General features: G+C 41.8%; 3 protein-coding genes across 3 annotated transcripts; 1 reads left to right on the forward strand and 2 right to left on the reverse strand.

The window, feature by feature from the left end:
• Positions 1–4,351: 4,351 nt before the first annotated feature.
• On the reverse strand, positions 4,352–5,287 carry LOC143785189 (taste receptor type 2 member 39-like). Its single transcript, XM_077273901.1, has one exon. The coding sequence runs from the start codon at positions 5,285–5,287 to the stop codon at positions 4,352–4,354; it is 936 nt and encodes a 311-aa protein (XP_077130016.1).
• An 8,065-nt stretch (positions 5,288–13,352) lies between these two features.
• On the forward strand, positions 13,353–14,234 carry LOC143785192 (taste receptor type 2 member 4-like). Its single transcript, XM_077273906.1, has one exon. It carries the CDS (start codon positions 13,353–13,355, stop codon positions 14,232–14,234), a length of 882 nt encoding a protein of 293 aa, XP_077130021.1.
• Positions 14,235–14,328: 94 nt separating this feature from the next.
• Positions 14,329–18,069, reverse strand: LOC143785193 (taste receptor type 2 member 123-like). The gene is made up of 3 exons (XM_077273907.1): positions 17,955–18,069; positions 17,395–17,548; positions 14,329–14,335 (listed from the first exon to the last, which is right to left on the reverse strand). Exons 1-3 carry the CDS (start codon positions 18,067–18,069, stop codon positions 14,329–14,331), a joined length of 276 nt encoding a protein of 91 aa, XP_077130022.1.
• Between the last annotated feature and the right edge of the window lie 1,566 nt (positions 18,070–19,635).

Raw genomic sequence — 19,635 nt, forward strand, 5'->3', positions numbered from 1 at the left:
GTCGGAAGCCAGATTGTAACCGGTCAAAGAGGGAGCAGGAGGAGAGGTGGGAGGACAGTTCAAGATGGACATGCTCTTCAAGTAGCTTTGAGGCATAAGGGAGAAGGGATATCAGGTGATAGCTGGACACAGAGGATGGGTTGAGGGAGGGTTTTCTGAGGATAGGTGTGATTGATGCGTGTTTGAAGGATGAGGGGAAGACACCATTTGTAAGTGAGAGGTTGAAGAGTTGTGTTAGGGTTGGGATGAAGACTTTTGCGAGGTTAGGGATGAGGTGGGATGGGAGTGGGTCAAGTGTGCAAGTGGTGAGATGTGATCTTGACAGAAGGGTGGAGAGCTGATCGTCTGTCATGGTGGAGAAGCTGGCTTTGGAACAGGGCTGAGAAGTCAAGAGGAGGGCCATTGGGGGCTGCAGGCCAAGGCTTTGTCTGATGTTATCAATCTTCTGCTTAAAGAAAGAGGCAAATTCTTCAGCCGAAATGAGAGGGGAGGGAGGAGATGCTGGGGGACGGAGTAGAGAATTGAAAGTGTTGAAGAGCTGTTTAGGGTTGTGAGTCAGGGAGGATATGAGAGATGAGAAGTAAGTTTGTTTTGTGGCAGTGAGCGTGGACTTGAAGCTGGCGAGGGACTGCTGTATGCAGTGAAGTGCTCAGCAGAACGAGATCTCTTCCATCGCAATTCAACGATTCTGGAAGCCCGTCTCAGTTCTTTGGTCAGCCAGGGCTGCCTGTTGATTCTACGAGTTTTGCTATGCATGAGCGGGGCGGCCGAATCGAGTGTTGTTGTTATTGTGGTGTTATAAAAAGTGGCAGCAGCATTTGTGTCATGAAGGGAGGCTATGTCTGTAAGAGGGAGAAGGGACTCAGAGAGTGAGTGTAGATTGAGGTGTTTGAGATTTCTGCGAGGGTGAGTGAGTTTGTGGAGTGGGGGTTGCACACTAGGAGAGGAGAGGGAAGAGAATGTCAGTAGGTTGTGGTCAGACAGGGGGAGGGTTGAGTTAGTGAGATTAGTAAGGGAACAGAGGCGGGTGAAGATGAAGTCCAATGTGTGGCCATCTTTATGGGTGGCTGCGGATGACCATTGAGTGAGGCCAAAGGAGGCAGTGAGCAATAAAAGTTTAGAGGTGGCTGAGGTGGAAGTGTCAATGGGGATATTGAAGTCACCCATGATAGTGGGGATGTCGGCTTAGAGGAAATGAAGTAGCCAGGTGGTGAAGTGGTCAAGAAAGGTGGAGATGGCTAGTTCTGGGGGGCGGTAGATGACAGCCAGCTGGAGGTTCGAGGGGGAGTAGATGCAGACGGAGTGCACCTCAAACGAGGGAAGAGTAGCAGAGGGTGGTAGTGGAATTGGTGCAAGGGAGCAGGTATCGGACAGGAGCAAGCCAACTCCTCCACTGCGTTTGTTGCTGGGGTGAGGGGTGTGAGAGAGGTCGAATCCACCATAGGAAAGTGCGGCTTCTTCCCATACTTCTCCATTCTCTTCAATTACACTTGAATATGATTGTATAATTCCATTTTTTGTTATTTAATATCCACATTTTACAAACGAGATGACAAAATCAGCACGGGTTGCAAATTGTAAAAATTTTTATTTTGTTTTAGCCATGTCCATTTGCCACAGTCTGTTTTTTCCATTTATTTCTGCTTTACATTTTATAGATATTGTAATGTAGTAGATTCATGTATGTATCATGTATAACAATAAACATAACTATCATGACTGCATTATCTCATATAATAATATTACAGTATATGATCTACTTCTAAAGTCTCAGAAAATTAATTATGAGTGCGGTCCAATGGAGGGAAACAGCAAAATATCCTCTAAAAATTAAGGCACAGCTTGGGATTACCAAGTATGGGAACCAGGACATCCCTGAAGACGTGGAGGGCGAACTGCAAACAGTGATCCCGTAAAATATGCTAAAATGATTATGGTTTTATCAAAACTACAGCAAGCAGCCCTGCATCACTGGAATCAGGGTCTCTGTTTCTATATCATACTGCTCTCAGAATAGGTGGCAAAAACCTGGTGAGATTTGACAGACTCCCTTTGAAGAGAATCTGTCCCCCTACTGGTATGTGTATGACCTATTAATATGGGTATACAGGTGAAAGAATTGTTACACTAGTCCTACCTGTATCCTGATATTAATGGTCTAGTTACATTCCCAGGACATGTATGATCTATTAATATGGGCATACAGGTGATAGAAATGTTACACTTATCCTACCTGTCTGCCTCATATTAATGGTCTTGTTACATTCGGCCCCCGGGGACATGTATGACCTATTAATATGAGCATACAGGTAATATAAATGTTACACTAGTCCTACGTTTCTGCCCCATATTAATGGTTTTGTTACATTCTGTCCCCCGCGATATGTATGAGCTATTAATATGGGCATACAGGTGATAGAAATGTTACACTTATCCTACCTGTCTGCCTCATATTAATGGTCTTGTTACATTCTGTCCCCGGGGACATGTATGACCTATTAATATGAGCATACAGGTAATATAAATGTTACACTAGTCCTACGTTTCTGCCCCATATTAATGGTTTTGTTACATTCTGTCCCCCGCGATATGTATGAGCTATTAATATGGGCATACAGGTGATAGAAATGTTACACTTATCCTACCTGTCTGCCTCATATTAATGGTCTTGTTACATTCTGTCCCCGGGGACATGTATGACCTATTAATATGAGCATACAGGTAATATAAATGTTACACTAGTCCTACGTTTCTGCCCCATATTAATGGTCTTGTTACATTCTGTTCCCCGGGATATGTATGAACATATATGGGCATACAGGTAATAGAAATGTTATATTAGTGCTACCTATCTGCCTCATATTAATGGTCTTGTTACATTCTGTCCTCCTGGGATGTGTATGACCAATTAATATGGGCATTCAGGTAGTATAAATGTTACACTGGTCCTACCTGTCTGCCTCATATTAATGGTCTTGTTACATTCTCTTCCTTGGGACATGTATGACCTATTAATATGAGCATACAGGTTATATAAATGTTACACTAGTCCTACCTGTCTGTCTCATATTAATGGTCTTGTTACATTATCTTCCTCGGGACATGTATGACCTATTAATATGAGCATACAGGTAATATAAATGTTACACTGGTCCTACCTGTATGCCCATATTAATGGTCTTGTTATATTCTGTCCCCCGGGACATGTATGACCTATTAATATGACCATACAGGTAATATAAATGTTACACTGGTCCTACCTGTCTGCCTCATATTAATGGTCTTATTGCTGAGAAATGTTATATTCTGTCTTTATGTTAACGATTTCTTCCAGGCTCGGGGCGAGCGGTGTTGTAAGAAATCCTGCCTCCTGTCTTCATTTTAATATCACTCCCATCTCATGCATGTCAGTTGTGGAGCCAGAATCCCGCGCCTGCGCCCTGCACTCCCTCCACAATCCGTATTTTTTTCTCCCCTCTATGGCCACTGCATTGAGGGACCTTCTGCGCAGGCGCCGGCGACTTCCCCTCCAATGACCTAAGGATAAGTCATCAATGTAACAGTAGTGGACAACCTCCTTAAGAATATTGAATAAAACTAACCAAACGTTCAATACAGTAATCAACAAGAAATGCATCATACAACATAAAATGGGTAATATTCATCAATAATGTCCAATTCTTAGACAGGGCACACCTAAGCAGACAGTCTTATATTCTGCCAAATGTATAAAATTGGATTTTAAGGATTTGAATATGTGTTTCATCTTTAGCCTCTTTGGCTTACTTTGTCCTGAAAGTTGTGACAAACTTTTTGGATTATTTTTTGTGTCATGGTGCCGCTTGTTAAGTGACTCCCCTTCTGAATAAAACATGCCCCCTTGTCAGACAATGTCAGAAAATGTCTAAAACACATAATTAATACAATAAACGTCTATTGCTTTGCACTGATGAGGGGAAAATATCTCAAAACATGTGTCTGTCAATGGAGCGTCTGGTTTGGCTTCTCCTTATCCTAAGTCATGTGACAAGGTTCGTTAATGGGTCGATAATGACTTTTAGGATTGTCACTTCCAATAGGTGGCGTTATAGGTCTAGTCCTCCTCCAATCTGAAGAAGCAGTTTGTATATTTAGGTACCTTCTGATCACTTTTGCATCTAAACCTTTCCAGAGAAGTATCCTTGACTCCATTATTTAGTACTCCATATACAATTCTTCGTCCTAATGGATCTATTTATTCCAGAGGTTCCTTGCACTGAGAAATGTATCGCACGTTTTGATGAGTGTAAAATTTCTTGAGATTCTAAATTAATAAAATGACCACCACAAGAGCAATTACCATACAACCGGCTCACATTGCTCCATCACGAGCGCTACAGAACAACTTGACAAGGTCATGACAACATAACATCTCCTTCCACGCATTTTTAAGTCTGGGATTGCCAAGAATCATTAGGATAGACTGAACAGGGGCGAAGGTCGACATCAGCATGAGCGTTAACCAAAATCCTGACTCAACTTGTACAACAATAGAAAAATAAAAATTCACTATCACAGCATAAAAGGCCAGGTAGAAAAGAAGGAAGTAGGTCATTCTACAAACCACCCTCTCGTATGGCGTCAAGCGTCTTTTGTCCTCTGTGTCCATACCTCTCTTCATCTTCAGACTGTGTTGTTTCAGGGTCCATATAGTGCAGATGGTGGAGATCAGTATTATCACAACAGGTATGGAAGAAGTTGCCACAGCAGCGTTGATAAGTCCTACTTTGTTCTCTGCTAGCACCGTCATGACAGATGGAGGACTATCCGTGATGTTTCGAGATCTGGTCTGATGAGTAAGGAGCAGTAAACTGCTGACGAAGCTGATGGTGAGGGACACAACCTCAAGGATCAACAGCATCCAGGGAACAATGGAGCTGATGTGGAACTTCACCCAGGAAAGAAGTCTGACCTGGGATATCTTGATAAAATAGAAGAATCCCAGGCCGGCGGAAAGCCACGCACAAGAGCCGATGGTGTAGAGTAGTAAGATAATGTACACGTAAGACAGGACATATGTGTATGAGGCGTGACGACCAATATACTCATCCATGATGCCCGCAGCTATCAGAACACCGTAATTCACATTCGAGGCGCAAATGCACAACACAATTTTATTACTGTCGTTCATGTTTTTCTCTCTGTAAAAGTCATAGAAGATGATGGAGATAATAAATACATTAAAAAATGTCCCTGCAGTTAACTCCAGGGATAAAACAATGACGAAGGACAAGACGTCAATATCCATCGTAATATTATCAACTGTCTCTCCTGGCTCAAAAATGTTTTTCTCCAGAACAATCAGAATTGTCTCATATTATTGTATGACCAGTGACAATCCGTATGTGATCATATCCATGTATCCATTCTGCTCATGTATCTCAGCTTTGCCTATTAATGGTTTCTGATAACATCTGCGGAGTCTTACCTTCATCCGTCTCCTCCTCACAAAAGTTCTGTAGAGGGAAGGGTCATGGTGATTGGTACTTTTTATCTCTCTGACAAGTTAAATGACGGAAGACCACAATTTGTTTTCATGCAAATACCTTCCATCTACAATTTCCACTGACATACGGTATATCTGTAACAAGGAGGATAGAAAGGAAAGGTTATGCAAAGCGTAGAGTCACTCTCACCTTTTCCTTAGTAAAGTCCGTCGCCATAAGTCTGGTTTTTACACAGAATTGTTCCTATAAATATGTAACATACGGGGCCTGATTTATCAACACTGCCATAGTTGACGCTGGTCTTGATGAGGAGATGTGCTGGAGTCACGCGTATGCTTCTTCATGAATCAGGAGCGTCAGATGAGTGGCCTACGCCTCAGTGGGCGCCTCACCACAAATCTTACTCCAGTCCTTAAAATTAAGACTTAAGTCATACATTTGACAAGCAATTGTCGCCATGCCCCCATCCCAGTTCTGCCTACTTTTTTGGAGCTGGGCAAAGATTGCATGAGAACGTCAAAAATCACAACATTTTAGCACAGCTTCGAATTTAACCAATATTAGGTAACCTTTTAAAAACTTTTTTTTAAAAACAAGTCATAAAGAAGGGATGACGCCAAATGCACAGAAAATGCTGGCTAATAGTAAAAAATAATTATATGGCCTGGCATTGGATAATCAGATTCTGAGCAGTCATCCTAAGGGTGGTCCAAGTGGCTAGAAAACTAATGATGGCCAAGACCTAGATTGACCCAACTGTGAGATAAGGAATGAAGTCATGAACTTTGCTTTTATCCTAAGTATAAAACACAGGTTAAAATTAACCGGCCGACCACAGCAGAATACGGAGAGTCGGGTCGTGTTCCAAATACACTACAGCGACAGTGAATTTGAGACTTAAAGATAATGAAAGATGTTTGTCCTGAAAATCTAAATTAAATTTTGAAAAGATGGAATCAAAGATGAAGCTTTTTTGGAAAAATTTGTTGATGAGACCAATGGTACAGAGAAGTTTGTTGTACCTCCATAAATAGTGGGATCTCCTGATATCACTCATTTCTTTTGTTAGCAGCTCATTGCCTGAGGGACCGGCCACCAATGCAGTCCACATGTGGTCTGTCTTTTCCTTAAAAAGTACCTGTAACTTTGAAACGCGTAGAGTAAGAAATAAAACCACAATTCATGTCATACATTCTAACTCAAACTGATATCTTTCCACTGTTCAACAGCGCAGAAGATTTCCACAGAATTTTTTTTTCGATACGGATATCTGATGGTCACAGTGTGACCCGTGGATCCACAACAGCTGACAATATATCCTACAAGTGATCAAAAACAGGCACCAGGTTAGCACAAGCTGGTATTTTCTCCTTGATGCTTATGTAGATAAAACCCTATTTTGTGCTATTCTTTCTCCCCAGTATATGCACTAGTCAATCAGGAGAGCAGCAACCACCAGGAAGCAGGAAGTCAGATGTGTGGCAGCGGTGCGCTCCTAACTATAGAAGGTGGGGCAACTCTTAGTGTTCTGCAGTGCAGTCAAAAAGATATTGGTGAGTAATTTACGTATTGGACATTTCCTGGGATAATTATCACTCTGTATCCTCTGCAGTCCACAATTCTAAATAATAGCAGCCCAATGGTAAAGTGAACCTGTGACATTGTACCCGCCGTATGATCTGTGAACAGCGAAGGAGAAGCTGAGTAGAAATGTTGCAACATTTCACAGCGTAATATTCTATATTAATAATAATATCTAATTCCTGCTGCGGATAGTTTGGGCACCATGAAATAATGGACAGGTTACCTTTAAATGAAACAACAGTCAATACAAAAGAGACAGGCCACCATCATAGGAGAAAAGGCAAAAAAAGTTATATTAATGTCTTTATAAGTCCATACACTGCACTCTTCAATTTGGGATTTCCAAGGATTAGGAGCAAAGCCTGAGAAGTTGGATACATTAAAACTATCATCCATAAGAAAGACAATACAGATGAATTAATGATAACTGGGTCTGAAAGGGCTAGAACTGATACAACAAAGAATAACAAGTCAAAGAGAACCCGTATGACCATTATCCTGACCGCTTGGTAATGTCCTTGCAGTTGGTCAGATGATAGGCTAGAGTCACTGGACCCGATCCTCCAGATGTGTCTCACCAAAGTAGTGACACTAAACCCAATAGAGACACAAGTCACGCAGAAAGGAAAAATAAAGCCAAATAGTATGCAGAAGATTACGTAGTAATAGTGAAAGATAATTTTTTTACCGGACAAGTTTTGGTAGTCAGTTGTGTTATGATAACTTTGCAGCATGGTTGTCCAGGGTAATTGAGAATGAAAGGTGGCCGAGACCAAGACTGACCCAGCCAAGAGATAAGGGAGGAAAGCAATAAACTTTGTTTTTATCCAAAGTAAAACCCGGTGGTTGGAATTAACCAGCCGAACAAAGCAGAACATGGAGAGCCAAGTGGTGTTCCAAACATTCACATTAATGAAAGTCATTTCGAAAGCTAAAAGAAATAAAAGAAGGTCTTCATTCAACAAATAATAATCGAAAGTCTCACAAATGCTATCAAAGATCAAGCTTCCTTGGAAGAGGATGTTTATGAGTCCAATGCTAACGAGAATTTTCTTGTAGTCTCCTGATGTAGTAGTGTCTCTCCGGAATCTCAAATTCAGGGCAACAATAACAGAGTTAAGGAAAATCCCACAGATCCCAGTGATCACTGTGAGAATAAATCGTGCAATCTTCAGTTCTGACCTCATGATCTTCAGACTGTGATCATCAATCCTCAACCACAATGAAAATCTTGAGTATTCTCAGTAAGAAGAAGACTGCAGATCTGTGTCTAATGCTTCTAATCATTGCAAGCAAATATACCTGCAGTCTGGATTTCATAGCTGGATGATATCTGATCAGGGTTCTGTGTTCCAGTCCTCGATCACCTGATACTTGTTCATTTCCCTGCAGGTCAATCTCCATCTGCTGAAATTTTCCACATTACGTTTTAAAATATAAAATGTCAGTGTACGGTCAGACAAAGGGACAAAATTCATAAATGATATGTTAAAAAGACAATCTACAAATTACATTATTTCACCATTATGTTGTCTTATTCCCAAAAATCAATTAAAAGGGCTGCTACTAGGTGCGCTCTTTCTGTCTGCATTTCTGTTATTTTGTCAAGTGTAATCTTTCTCTAGCAGCACTGACCATGAAATTATAGGATGTGGAGATGGAGCTTTCTATATGAAGGTAGGGCAGGAAGTGAAGATGATCTTCATCTCTCTATAGGAAGTGGGATGGTTCTTTCCGCTCTACAGGAAGTGGGGTTAAATCATTTTCTCCCAACAGGAAGTGAGAAAAGGTTTTTGTCTCTCTACAGGAAGTGGGGAGGATCTTTGTCTCTCTACAGGAAGTGGGGAGGATCTTTGTCTCTCTACAGGGAGTGGGGAGGATCTTTGTCTCTCTACGGGAAGTGGGAAGCATCTTTGTCTCTCTACAGAAAGTGAGGAAGATCTTTGTCTTTCCTCAGGAAGTGGGGGATCTTTGTCTCTTTATGGGAAGTAGGAAGGATCTTTGTTTCTCTACAGGAAGTGGAAAGGATCATTGTCTCTATACAGGAAGTGAGGAGGATCTTTGTCTCTCCTCAGGAAGCGGGGATGATATTTGTCTCTCTTCAGGACGTGAGGAGGATCATTGTCTCTCTACAGGAACTGGGGAGGATCTTTGTCTCTCTACAGGAAGTGGAAATGATCTTTATCTCTCCACAGGAAGTGGGGAGGATCTTTGTCTCTCTACAGGAAGTGGGGAGGATCTTTGTCTCTCTACAGGAAGTGGGGAGGATCTTTGTCTCTCTAGAGGAAGTGAGGTGGACCTTTATGTCTCCATAGGAAGTGACGAGGATTTTTCTCTCTATAGCAAGTGGGATGGATCTGTGTCTTTATATAGGAAGTGGGGTTAGATCATTAGATAGGGGTTTTGTCTCTCTACAGCCCTCCTATCAAGCTACATACAGTGAAGGAAATAATTATTTGATCCCTTGTTGATTTTGTAAGTTTGCCCACTGACAAAGACATGAACAGTCTATAATTTTAAGGGGAGGCTAATTTTAACATTGAGAGATAAAATATCAAAAATAAAATCCAGAAAATCACATTGTATAAATTATATAAATTTATTTGCATTTTGCAGTGAGAAATAAGTATTTGATCCCCTACCAACCATTAAGAGTTCTGGCTCCTACAGACCAGTTAGCCGCTCCTAATCACCTCGTTACCTGCATTATAGACAGCTGTCTTACATAGTCACCTTTATAAAAGACTCCTGTCCACAGACGCAATTAATCAGTCAGACTCTGACCTCTACAACATGGGCAAGACCAAAGAGCTGTATAAGGATGTCAGGGATAAGATCCTAGACCTGGACAAAGCGAGAATGGGCTACGAAACCATAAGTAAGACTCTGGGTGAGAAGGAGACAACTGTTGGTGCAATAGTAAGAAAATGGAAGAAATACAAAATGACTATCAATCGACATCGATCTGGGGCACCATGCAAAATCTCACCTCGTGGGGTATTCTTGATCATGAGGGAGGTGATATATCAGCCTAAAACTACAGGGAGGGAACTTGTTAATGATCTCAAGGCAGCTGGGACCACATACACCAAGAAAACCATTGGAAACACAATACACCGTAAAGGTGCCTATAAGGTCTCCTGCTCATGAAGGGACATGTGCAGGCCCATCTGAAGTTTGCCAATGAACACATGGATGATTCTGTGAGTAATTGGGAGAAGGTGCTGTGGTCAGAGGAGACAAAAATTGAGCTATTTGGCCTTAACTCAACTCGCCGTGTTTGGAGAAAGAGAAATGCTGCCTATGACCCAAAGAACACAGTCCTCACTGTCAAGCATGGAGGTGGAAACATTATGTTTTGGGAGTGTTTCTCTGCTAAGGGCGCAGGACTACTTCACCGCTGGGAGAATGGATGGAGCCATGTGCCTCCATCCATAGACACCTCTCCATTACTAAGCAGTGGGCTTGATGTCACCTGACAATACAAAGGTGACATCAACCTCACAAATATGAACCCCGCTTGCCACCGCTACAGGGCAAGTGGGAAAAGCCAGGCAAAGTGCCAGAATTGGTGCATCTAATAGATGTGCCTTTTCTGGGCAGCTGCAGGCTGCTTTTTTTAGGCTGGGGAGGACTATATCATTACCCACTTACCAGTCTGAGAATAGCAGCCCCCAGCTGTGAGCTTTAGCAAGGCTGGTTGTCAAAAATGAGGGAAAACTCACGCCATTTTTAAATTATTTATTTAAGTAATGAAAAAAAAACTGCGTGGGGACCCTTCGATTCTTGATAACCAACCTTGCTGAAGCAGACAGCTGAGGGTTGCAGCCCCCAGCTGTGAGTTTTGCCTGGTTGGTTAACCCCTTTCTGACCTCAGATGGGATAGTACGTCCGAGGTCAGATCCCCTGCTTTGATGCGGGCTCCGGCGGGGAGTCCGCATCAAAGCCGGGACATGTTAGCTGTTTTGAACAGCTGACATGTGCCCGCAATAGTGGCGCTTGAAATCGCGATTCACCCGCCGCTATTAACTAGTTAAATGCCGCAGTCAAACGCAGACAGCGGCATTTAGCCGGCGCTTCCGGCCGAGCGGCCGGAAATGAGCTCATCGCTGACCCCCGTCACATGATCGGGGGTCAGCGATGCTTCTGCAGAGTAACCATAGAGGTCCTTGAGACCTCTATGGTTACTGATTGCCGGATAGCTGTGAGCGCCACCCTGTGGTCGCCCGATCTATCAATAAAAAAAGGCATTAACCTGATCGCTAAACAGCGTAGCGAGAAAAAAATTTGAAACGCCAGAATTACGTTTTTTGGTCGCCGCGACATTGCATTAAAATGCAATGACGGGCGATCAAAAGAACATATCTGCACCGAAATGCTCGGCACGCAAAAAATAAGCCCTCACCTGACCCCAGATCATGAAAAATGGAGATGCTACGGGTATCGGAAAATGACGCAATTTATTTTATTTTTTTTTTAGGAAAGTATTAAATTTTTTTTCACCACTTAGATAAAAAATAACCTAGTCATGTTAGGTGTCTATGAACGCGTACTGACCTGAAGAATCATAATGGCAGGTCAGTTTTAGCATTTGGTGAACCTAGCAAAAAAGTCAACCAAAAAACAAGTGTGGGACTGCACTTTTTTTTGCAATTTCACCGCACTTGGAATTTTTTTTCCCATTTTCTAGTACACGACATGCTAAAACCAATGATGTCGTTCAAAAGTGCAACTCGTCCCGCAAAAAAAAAAGCCCTCACGTGGCCAAATTGACGGAAAAATAAAAAAGTTATGGCTCTGGGAAGGAGGGGAGTGAAAAACGAATACAGAAAAACGGAAAATCCCAAGGTCATGAAGGGGTTAAAGAAAATAGGGGAGAAACCACGCCAGGTTTTTCATTCATTTATTTATTTATATTGCAAGCGGTGGCTGAGGAATACCCTGATCATCCGCTCCTGCTGTCACTGTTATTAGAGGCAGCAGGTGTCGGATGATGGGAGTAATAGTCCCAAAAGCCCCCACGTACTGTCATCGTTCTGACTTTAATATAAGCCGGAGCAGGGGAGAATGATAAGAGCTGTCTTCAGCACCTGCCACCGGAGAACAGCACTTACTGTAGCGCTTCTTCCCCGGCGGCAGTCCGTGTGGCACTGATGAGGCACACGGGTGGCACACGGTTGCCACACACGCCACGCACATATTGCACACACGGACACACAGACATATGGACATGGATATCTCTGGTACCGTTTTTTCCGGTACTGGAATTAAATGGACATGTGAAAGAGGCCTAACGCACAATGTTATGTGTCTTGAGGAACTCATCTGGCCCTTGTATAAAAGCTGTTATAATGTCGGCCATTACTACCTCTTGTGGTTGGCAATCTGACTGTAAAGAACCCTTTCCCATTTCTCTGCCGGAATCGCCTTTCTTCCACCTGTAATGAGTGCCTTCTAGTCCATAGTATGGTCTTTGGATGGAGTAAGTCATGCACCGTCCTTTGTATTAGTCACACACATGTTTATACATATAAATGAGATCTTAAAAAGGATGTAGGATACAATGTGTCAGATATCATCCAAAGACAGTCATAGACATGATCGTTGTTGGCCGATGTTTTTAAAACGTGCAGTCGTTTTAAACAATAAACCCCTTTTTCCTTCTAGCAACAATCCTGTGTCCGCCTGTCTTTGGAAGATACCTGACATGTTGTATCCATGGGCTGGTGCCTCGGTAGATCGGCTTTTCTCCTACCTCATGCTTTTTGACCACACCAGTGGAATCCCTCTTCAGCTGGCTTCCCGAGGAGAAGCCGTCCCTGTTTTTCAGGTTCTCAATAATTTTGTGCCTTTCCTAGCACAACCTGCATGGTGAGCACTTCATAATTCAGTGCTTTCCCTCATTCTACCACTCATTTATTACCTCTGTGAAGCGCCTGCCTGTTCTTATCTTTTCTTCGAACAACCATACTTTACCAACTTGGGCTCCACATGAACATTAACAATAACGTTTAGTAGAAGCGTTTATGAATTATTTTTTAGACTGTAGAAATTGTGGGTAAACACAGAATGTATGTCGGTCATTGCTGATATTGAAGGTACATTGCTTCAGTCATTTCTTATGGACATCATTTTGCTGCTTTGAAGAAACAGTAAAACCAAAGTACAAACAGAAACAAGATATTGTACAGATTTGCATCAATTATGTGTTCTGCTGATTTTTCTGCAGGCGCCCGCCACTCCTCCATCCATCATCCTCCTGAAACCATCCTTCATGCCATCATGCTGCTGTCGGTAAAGATCATCAAGACAATCATTTTAGTCTTGACACTGATATCTGGACTCTCAATGAACTCATCAATAATCTCCGAATACTGCAGAACCTGGAGCCAGAAGCATCAACCTGCTGGTTACATTCTCTTCTCCACAACGGTAACTCATCTCCTCCTTCAGTGCTCCATCACTCTTGATGGTTCCCTGTATCTGTTTTTTAGCTACGTGAGGTTTGTTCAAGAAGTCTACATCTTGGACTTGATAATTCTGTATTTCCTGATAGAACTGAGTTTCTGGCATGCCACCTGGCTCTCCGTCTACTACTGCCTGAAACTGGTCAACCTTCCCAACCAGTTCTTCATCCAGATGAAGCTATGGTTCTCTCCATGTGTTCCTCTGCTACTCATAGGATCCCTCATAGGCTCCCTTGTAATTAACATACCACTTCTCTGGACTCTACAGATAACCTTTCATCCCAATATGACTGATCATATGCTTGAAATTGATTACCCACATATAATCTTTAACTTGATGTTTGGTTGCTTCTTCCCCTTTCTTATAACTTTCACATCGATTGTGCTCAGCATCCGCTCCCTCCTGAGTCATATCATGAAGATGAAGAACGGCGAGAATAACTTCAGGAGGCCTCAGCTAAAGGCTCATGGTGGAGCAGTGAAAACCATGGTCACGCGCCTGATTCTAGACTTGATTCTTTGCTTGGTGTCTGTGGGTTTATTAATGGCAAAGTTACGTGTCGACATAGTGGTGGACACGCTCTGCTGGCTATTCCTAATGTTGTATTCTACTTTCCAGTCCATTATATTCATTGTCGGAAATCCAAAACTGAAGACAAACTTATTTCCTTGCAGCAGGATGATGAGGAGACATTGAAGGGAATAGAAAATGTGTTATGTTCTTTAACTAGACAACATTTTACATAAATTCCATATTACGCTGTCTACTCTACTGTAAGTATGAAATAATGCTACATACTAGAAGAGAAAGTAAAAACAACACAAATTATCTTATGTATTTCATAGCCACTCCTTGTTCTCAACGTATGAAGCAGATCTCTCACCAGATTTCATATAGAGTAAATACATTATTAGACTGATCTCTTAGTGCTGAAGAGGCCGGTATATTTACTGTGAAAATCCATGTCAGAAGGGGTGTGTCATCCTGATATTAAGATAAGAATTTTATGAGTCTAGCTATAGAATGAAATTAATCATAGGTCATGACATTGAACAGCTGTCAGTCAGGCTGGAAGAGTGGGTGAGAGGAGACTGAACAGCTGTCAGGCTGGGAGAGTGGATGAGAGGAGACTGAACAGCTGTCAGTCAGGCTGGAAGAGTGGGTGAGAGGAGACTGAACAGCTGTCAGGTTGGGAGAGTGGGTGAGAGGAGACTCAGTCAGGCTGAGTGGGTGAGTGAGTGGGTACGGCTTTGGACTGGAGCTAAACAGTTAACATCAATGAGTAGCGCTACAAAAAGTCACAGTGTGGCCAAGGCCTTAGCCTTATATCTCCTTATTTTCCCGGCCTTAGCCTTATATCTTATTTTTCCAACCTTAGCCTTACATCTCCTTATTTTCATTGCCTTAGCTTTACATCTGCTTATTTTCCCAGCCTTAGCCTTACATCTCCTTATTTTCCCAGCCTTAGCCTTACATCCTCTTATTTTCCAGGTCTTAGCCTTACATCTCCTTATTTTCCTGGCCTTTGCCTTACATCTCCTTATTTTCCCAGCCTTAGCCTTACATCCTCATATTTTCCAGATCTTAGCTTTACATCTCCTTTTTTTCCAGCCTTAGGCTTACTTCTCCTTATTTTCTAGGCCTTAGCCTTACATCCTCTTATTTTCCAGGCCTTATCCTTACATGTCCTTATTTTCCTGGCCTCAGCCTTACATCCTCTTATTTTCCAGGCCTTAGCCTTAGCCTTACATCTCATTATTTTCCAGCCTTAGGCTTACATCTCCTTATTTTCATTGCCTTAGCCTTACATCCTTTTATTTTCCAGGACTTAGCCTTACATCTCCTTATTTTCCAGCCTTAAGGCCCCGTCACACACAGCGACGCTGCAGCGATACAGACAATGATGCTGATCGCTGCAGCGTCGCTGTTTAGTCGCTGTGTGGTCGCTGGGGAGCTGTCACACAGACCGCTCTCCAGCGAGCAACGATGCCGAGGTCCCCGGGTAACCAGGGTAAACATCGGGTTGCTAAGCGCAGGGCCGCGCTTAGTAACCCGATGTTTACCCTGGTTACCAGCGTAAAATGTAAAAAAAACAAACAGTACATACTCACATTCGCGTCCCCCGCCGTCCGCTTCCTGCACTGACTGAGCGCCGGGACCGGAAAGTGAAAGTACAGCACAGCGGTGACGTCACCGCTCTGCTGTTAGGGCCGGCGCTCAGTCAGTGCGGGAAGCGGACGCCGGGGGACGCGCAGGTGAGTATGTAGTGTTTGTTTTTTTTACTTTTACGCTGGTAACCAGGGTAAACATCGGGTTACTAAACGCGGCCCTGCGCTTAGTAACCCGATGTTTACCCTGGTTACCAGTGAAGACATCGCTGGATCGGTGTCACACACAATGATCCAGCGATGTCAGTGGGACCTCAACGACCAAAAAAAGGTCCAGGCCATTCCGACACGACCAGCGATCTCACAGCAGGGGCCAGGTCGCTGGTACGTGTCAAACATAGCGAGATCGCTGCTGAGGTCGCTGTTGCGTCACAAAACTTGTGACTCAGCAGCGATCTCGCTATGTGAGACGGGGCCTTTAGCGTTACATTAGTTATTTTACCTATGTACTGTGAATACATACGTTACAGATATCTCTGATGTGTGATGATAGCGTTAATGTTGTTTTATGACTAAATACATTAATATTTTTCTTTCCATTTTGATGAGTTTTGGGCTTTTTTTTATAGTGAAGTGGTTCTAAGATGAAAGAATAAATGCTGCACGCATCGTATAACTTATCACATTTCTCTGTTATATATCAATGAATATATCCAATAAAATAATTTTAAGTTTGATTATTGAATTAGATTTTTGTTTGATTATTGAATTCGAATTTTTCTTCAGTAAGAAAGACACAAATAAAGTTTGCTTTACAGCATTGATGAGTTAATAAACTTTTTCCAGCTCCTTCACAAAACAGCAAAACGGTAGCCGGCAGCTATTTTGCTGAATTTGTATGGTTTATCTCGCAAAAATGCTTCATTTAAGAAAAGCAAAACTTGTGAAGTTCAAATTTGTCAGATTTCCTGGAATTTGGAAGGGACGACGAGAGGCCTGTGCAAGACATATTAATCTATCTCCTGGCTCACAAAACAAAGGAAAATTGTGACTAGTTGGCCCCCAATTGGTTGAGATTTGTACGAATTGAATCACAAAAACCTATGATTCTGACAAACTTACATTTTTGGGGGAGAATAATACAAATTAGATACAGTGTAAATGGATTTGTTCATCTCTACTAGTAGGAAATAAAGATAATAATGTATATTTTTATTAATAATAATGATACTAATGTATGTTGTGTGCTTATATTCTGAAGTTTCATAAGTGTTCTACCACGTGATTGGTTTTCACCAGTATGACTGTTGTTCCCATGATCCTTTGTGTCACACTACGACTACGACTGTGTCATAAATAAGCGTGATAAGCCTCATTTTTTCTTAATTGTTTTTAATAAAATTATTTACAGGTTATAATAATTCTCTATACTAAAATCAACACATTTAGCAAATTTTTCATTTATTTTCATTGCTACATAATTTTTCAGGTTTAAGTAATGTCTAGATTTCAAGTTATAATGTATAGATATGGAACATTTTATCCCACATCTCAGAATATCCCTCTACCGACAACTGTCTAATCACTGAAAGCAGAAAAATAACTTATTGACTGCCAAGGATAGCTTGGAATTACCAAGTATCAGTACAAGGGCCATCGCTGGGGAGGTGGAGAATGAGATCCACACAGTGATCCAGTAATAAATGCTGAAATGATTGGAGGAAAACAATGTAGTCATCAAGACATACGTCGTATAAAATACAATGTAGATGAGAAGAAGAGATGCCACAGTCCGGGCGGCTCTCCGATGAGTCCTTATCCAAGAATAGTCTTCACTGGACATGGTCTTCTTCATCCGATAAGAGTGTTTACAAAGAGACCAAACGATACAGACTGTGGAAACTACGACAATGAACAAAGAAGAAGAGCTACTAAATCCAAGAGCAAACGTATAATACATGTTGTTGATCTGGAAGGGAGACGCGGGGCAGGTTTGATTGCATGTTGTGGCATTGAGAGGTAAGACTTTGATGAAGGACCATATCATAGGGAAAGTACTGGAAAAAAGCCACAACCTCTGAGAACATGATGAGCCACGGAACTGACGCATCAATTGTCAACTTCAGTTTGACAAGATACGAAGGCTTAAAATGAATAATCTTAGCAAAAAAGTAAAGACAAAGCCAAGCAGTGAGCCATGAGCTGGAGAGGGTTAGGAAAATCATCAAAGCAAAAACTATTGTAAATGCATAACCCACTAACAAGAACTGTGGCCAAAGGAACATAAAGAAAATGTAGTTTCCAAAACTGTAGGCCAGTCCTGAATTGGAGATGCTGAGGGCCACCAGGATCTGATCCACAGGATTGAGGTTTCTGCCCCTCAACCAGTCCCGGATATTCACAGTTACTATAAAGCCATACATTAGTATAGAGACAGTAACTAATATGACGACCATTGATAGGTAGAATCCCAGAGGATTCAGATTATGGAGACTATCCATTTATGTAATGAAGATGTCTTAGACGCTCGTGTTCTCCAGTCTCAGATTTTGTACGTGAACCTTGAACAAGTCCAGATGTTCAGCTCATGTTGGCGTTGTGTAGAGTCCTTGGTGAACAAGTTTGAATAGATGCAAACATATATGTCTACTTCATTACATGACAGTTTGTTTACCTAATGGGATAGACTGAGAAGCAACGTAAGTGGAAAACGCCCGACAACAATGGTCTCGGAGCATCCAAATCTGCTCGCTGTTATAACTATTATTTCTCACTTACGCTGAATTGTTGCACAATTATATCACCACTTGGAAAGTCAATAAGACTAAAAAAGCTCAATACTTTCTTATTTTTATTTTTTTAACTAGCAATAAAATTTGGAAATCTCAATCATTCTTTCACAAGCACAGAGCAGCAAAGCATTGAAACGTGTTACATGGACATTAATTTGGTATCAATAAAAGAGGAGCAAATTGATTCTAAATTATGTAAATTTATTTGCAATTGACAAATTTTGTAGAATCAAGTAAATAAAATTTGTTTTTGCAAATCATCAAACAGAGATTAAAAAAATGATGTTTTCATCTATCCAGTTGGACAACTCCTTTACGCATCTTCTATTGATAAGTCCTTTTTCTTTCTGCGCTGACTAGGCTTCAAAACATCATTGATTAGCCTGATGCAATGTCATGACATGTGGCTTTGTCACAAGGGCTAAGGCTGAAGATGGCAGAACACGATGGGAGAAGATGACTGAAGACTGGAGTGAAGCATGGAACAGAGCAAAGAGCTGCACACAGGGTGTGACGACACAGCATTTCTTCTTAATTATGCCACACGTAAATTGTGTACACCCAGAATTATAAACTGTTGTCTGAAGTATTGACTCTTCTTGTAGGACAAATATTTACCTCTAATAATATCTCCTACAGTTTATCTTCTGTTATCTTTGTAAAACAGTAATGCATGACCACTGAACAATGATGTTTGCTGATATGTTGATTACATACATTGTCCATGCCAGCCAGTTTGTAGGCATTCCCAAACAGAGGAGGAAAAACTATGCAACTAGATTACATAATCAAACAATGCAGGTTGGCCTCATTCACATCTCTCTCTGACCTCTGGATGATGGTTGAAGGCCAGTAATGAACTATATAAAGAGATTTTTTCTTCTGGTCAGTGTGACTCTTCAGGATGTCAGCTTAGGGGACTATGGCCCCGGCTGGAAGAACACAGGACTGCTTTATTCACCATCATTGAAACCCCAGAGACGTCTTAAACAAATCCTCCATCAGTACATGAATACATCACAAGAACCACCATCAGTTTTGCTGCAAACTGTGCTTGTCCCATGACAGTTGCAAACACCATGAGAAGTTTCACTCTAGCTATAATGGAGTCTGTTTAGCTTCTGTTAGATGTATCCGCTAAATGCTTTACAGCTTACATGAAACCAACCACTCCCCGATATAGTTATGCTACATTAG

This window comes from Ranitomeya variabilis, chromosome 7 (genome assembly GCF_051348905.1).
Source record: "Ranitomeya variabilis isolate aRanVar5 chromosome 7, aRanVar5.hap1, whole genome shotgun sequence".
NCBI classification, from domain to species: Eukaryota; Metazoa; Chordata; class Amphibia; order Anura; family Dendrobatidae; genus Ranitomeya; species Ranitomeya variabilis.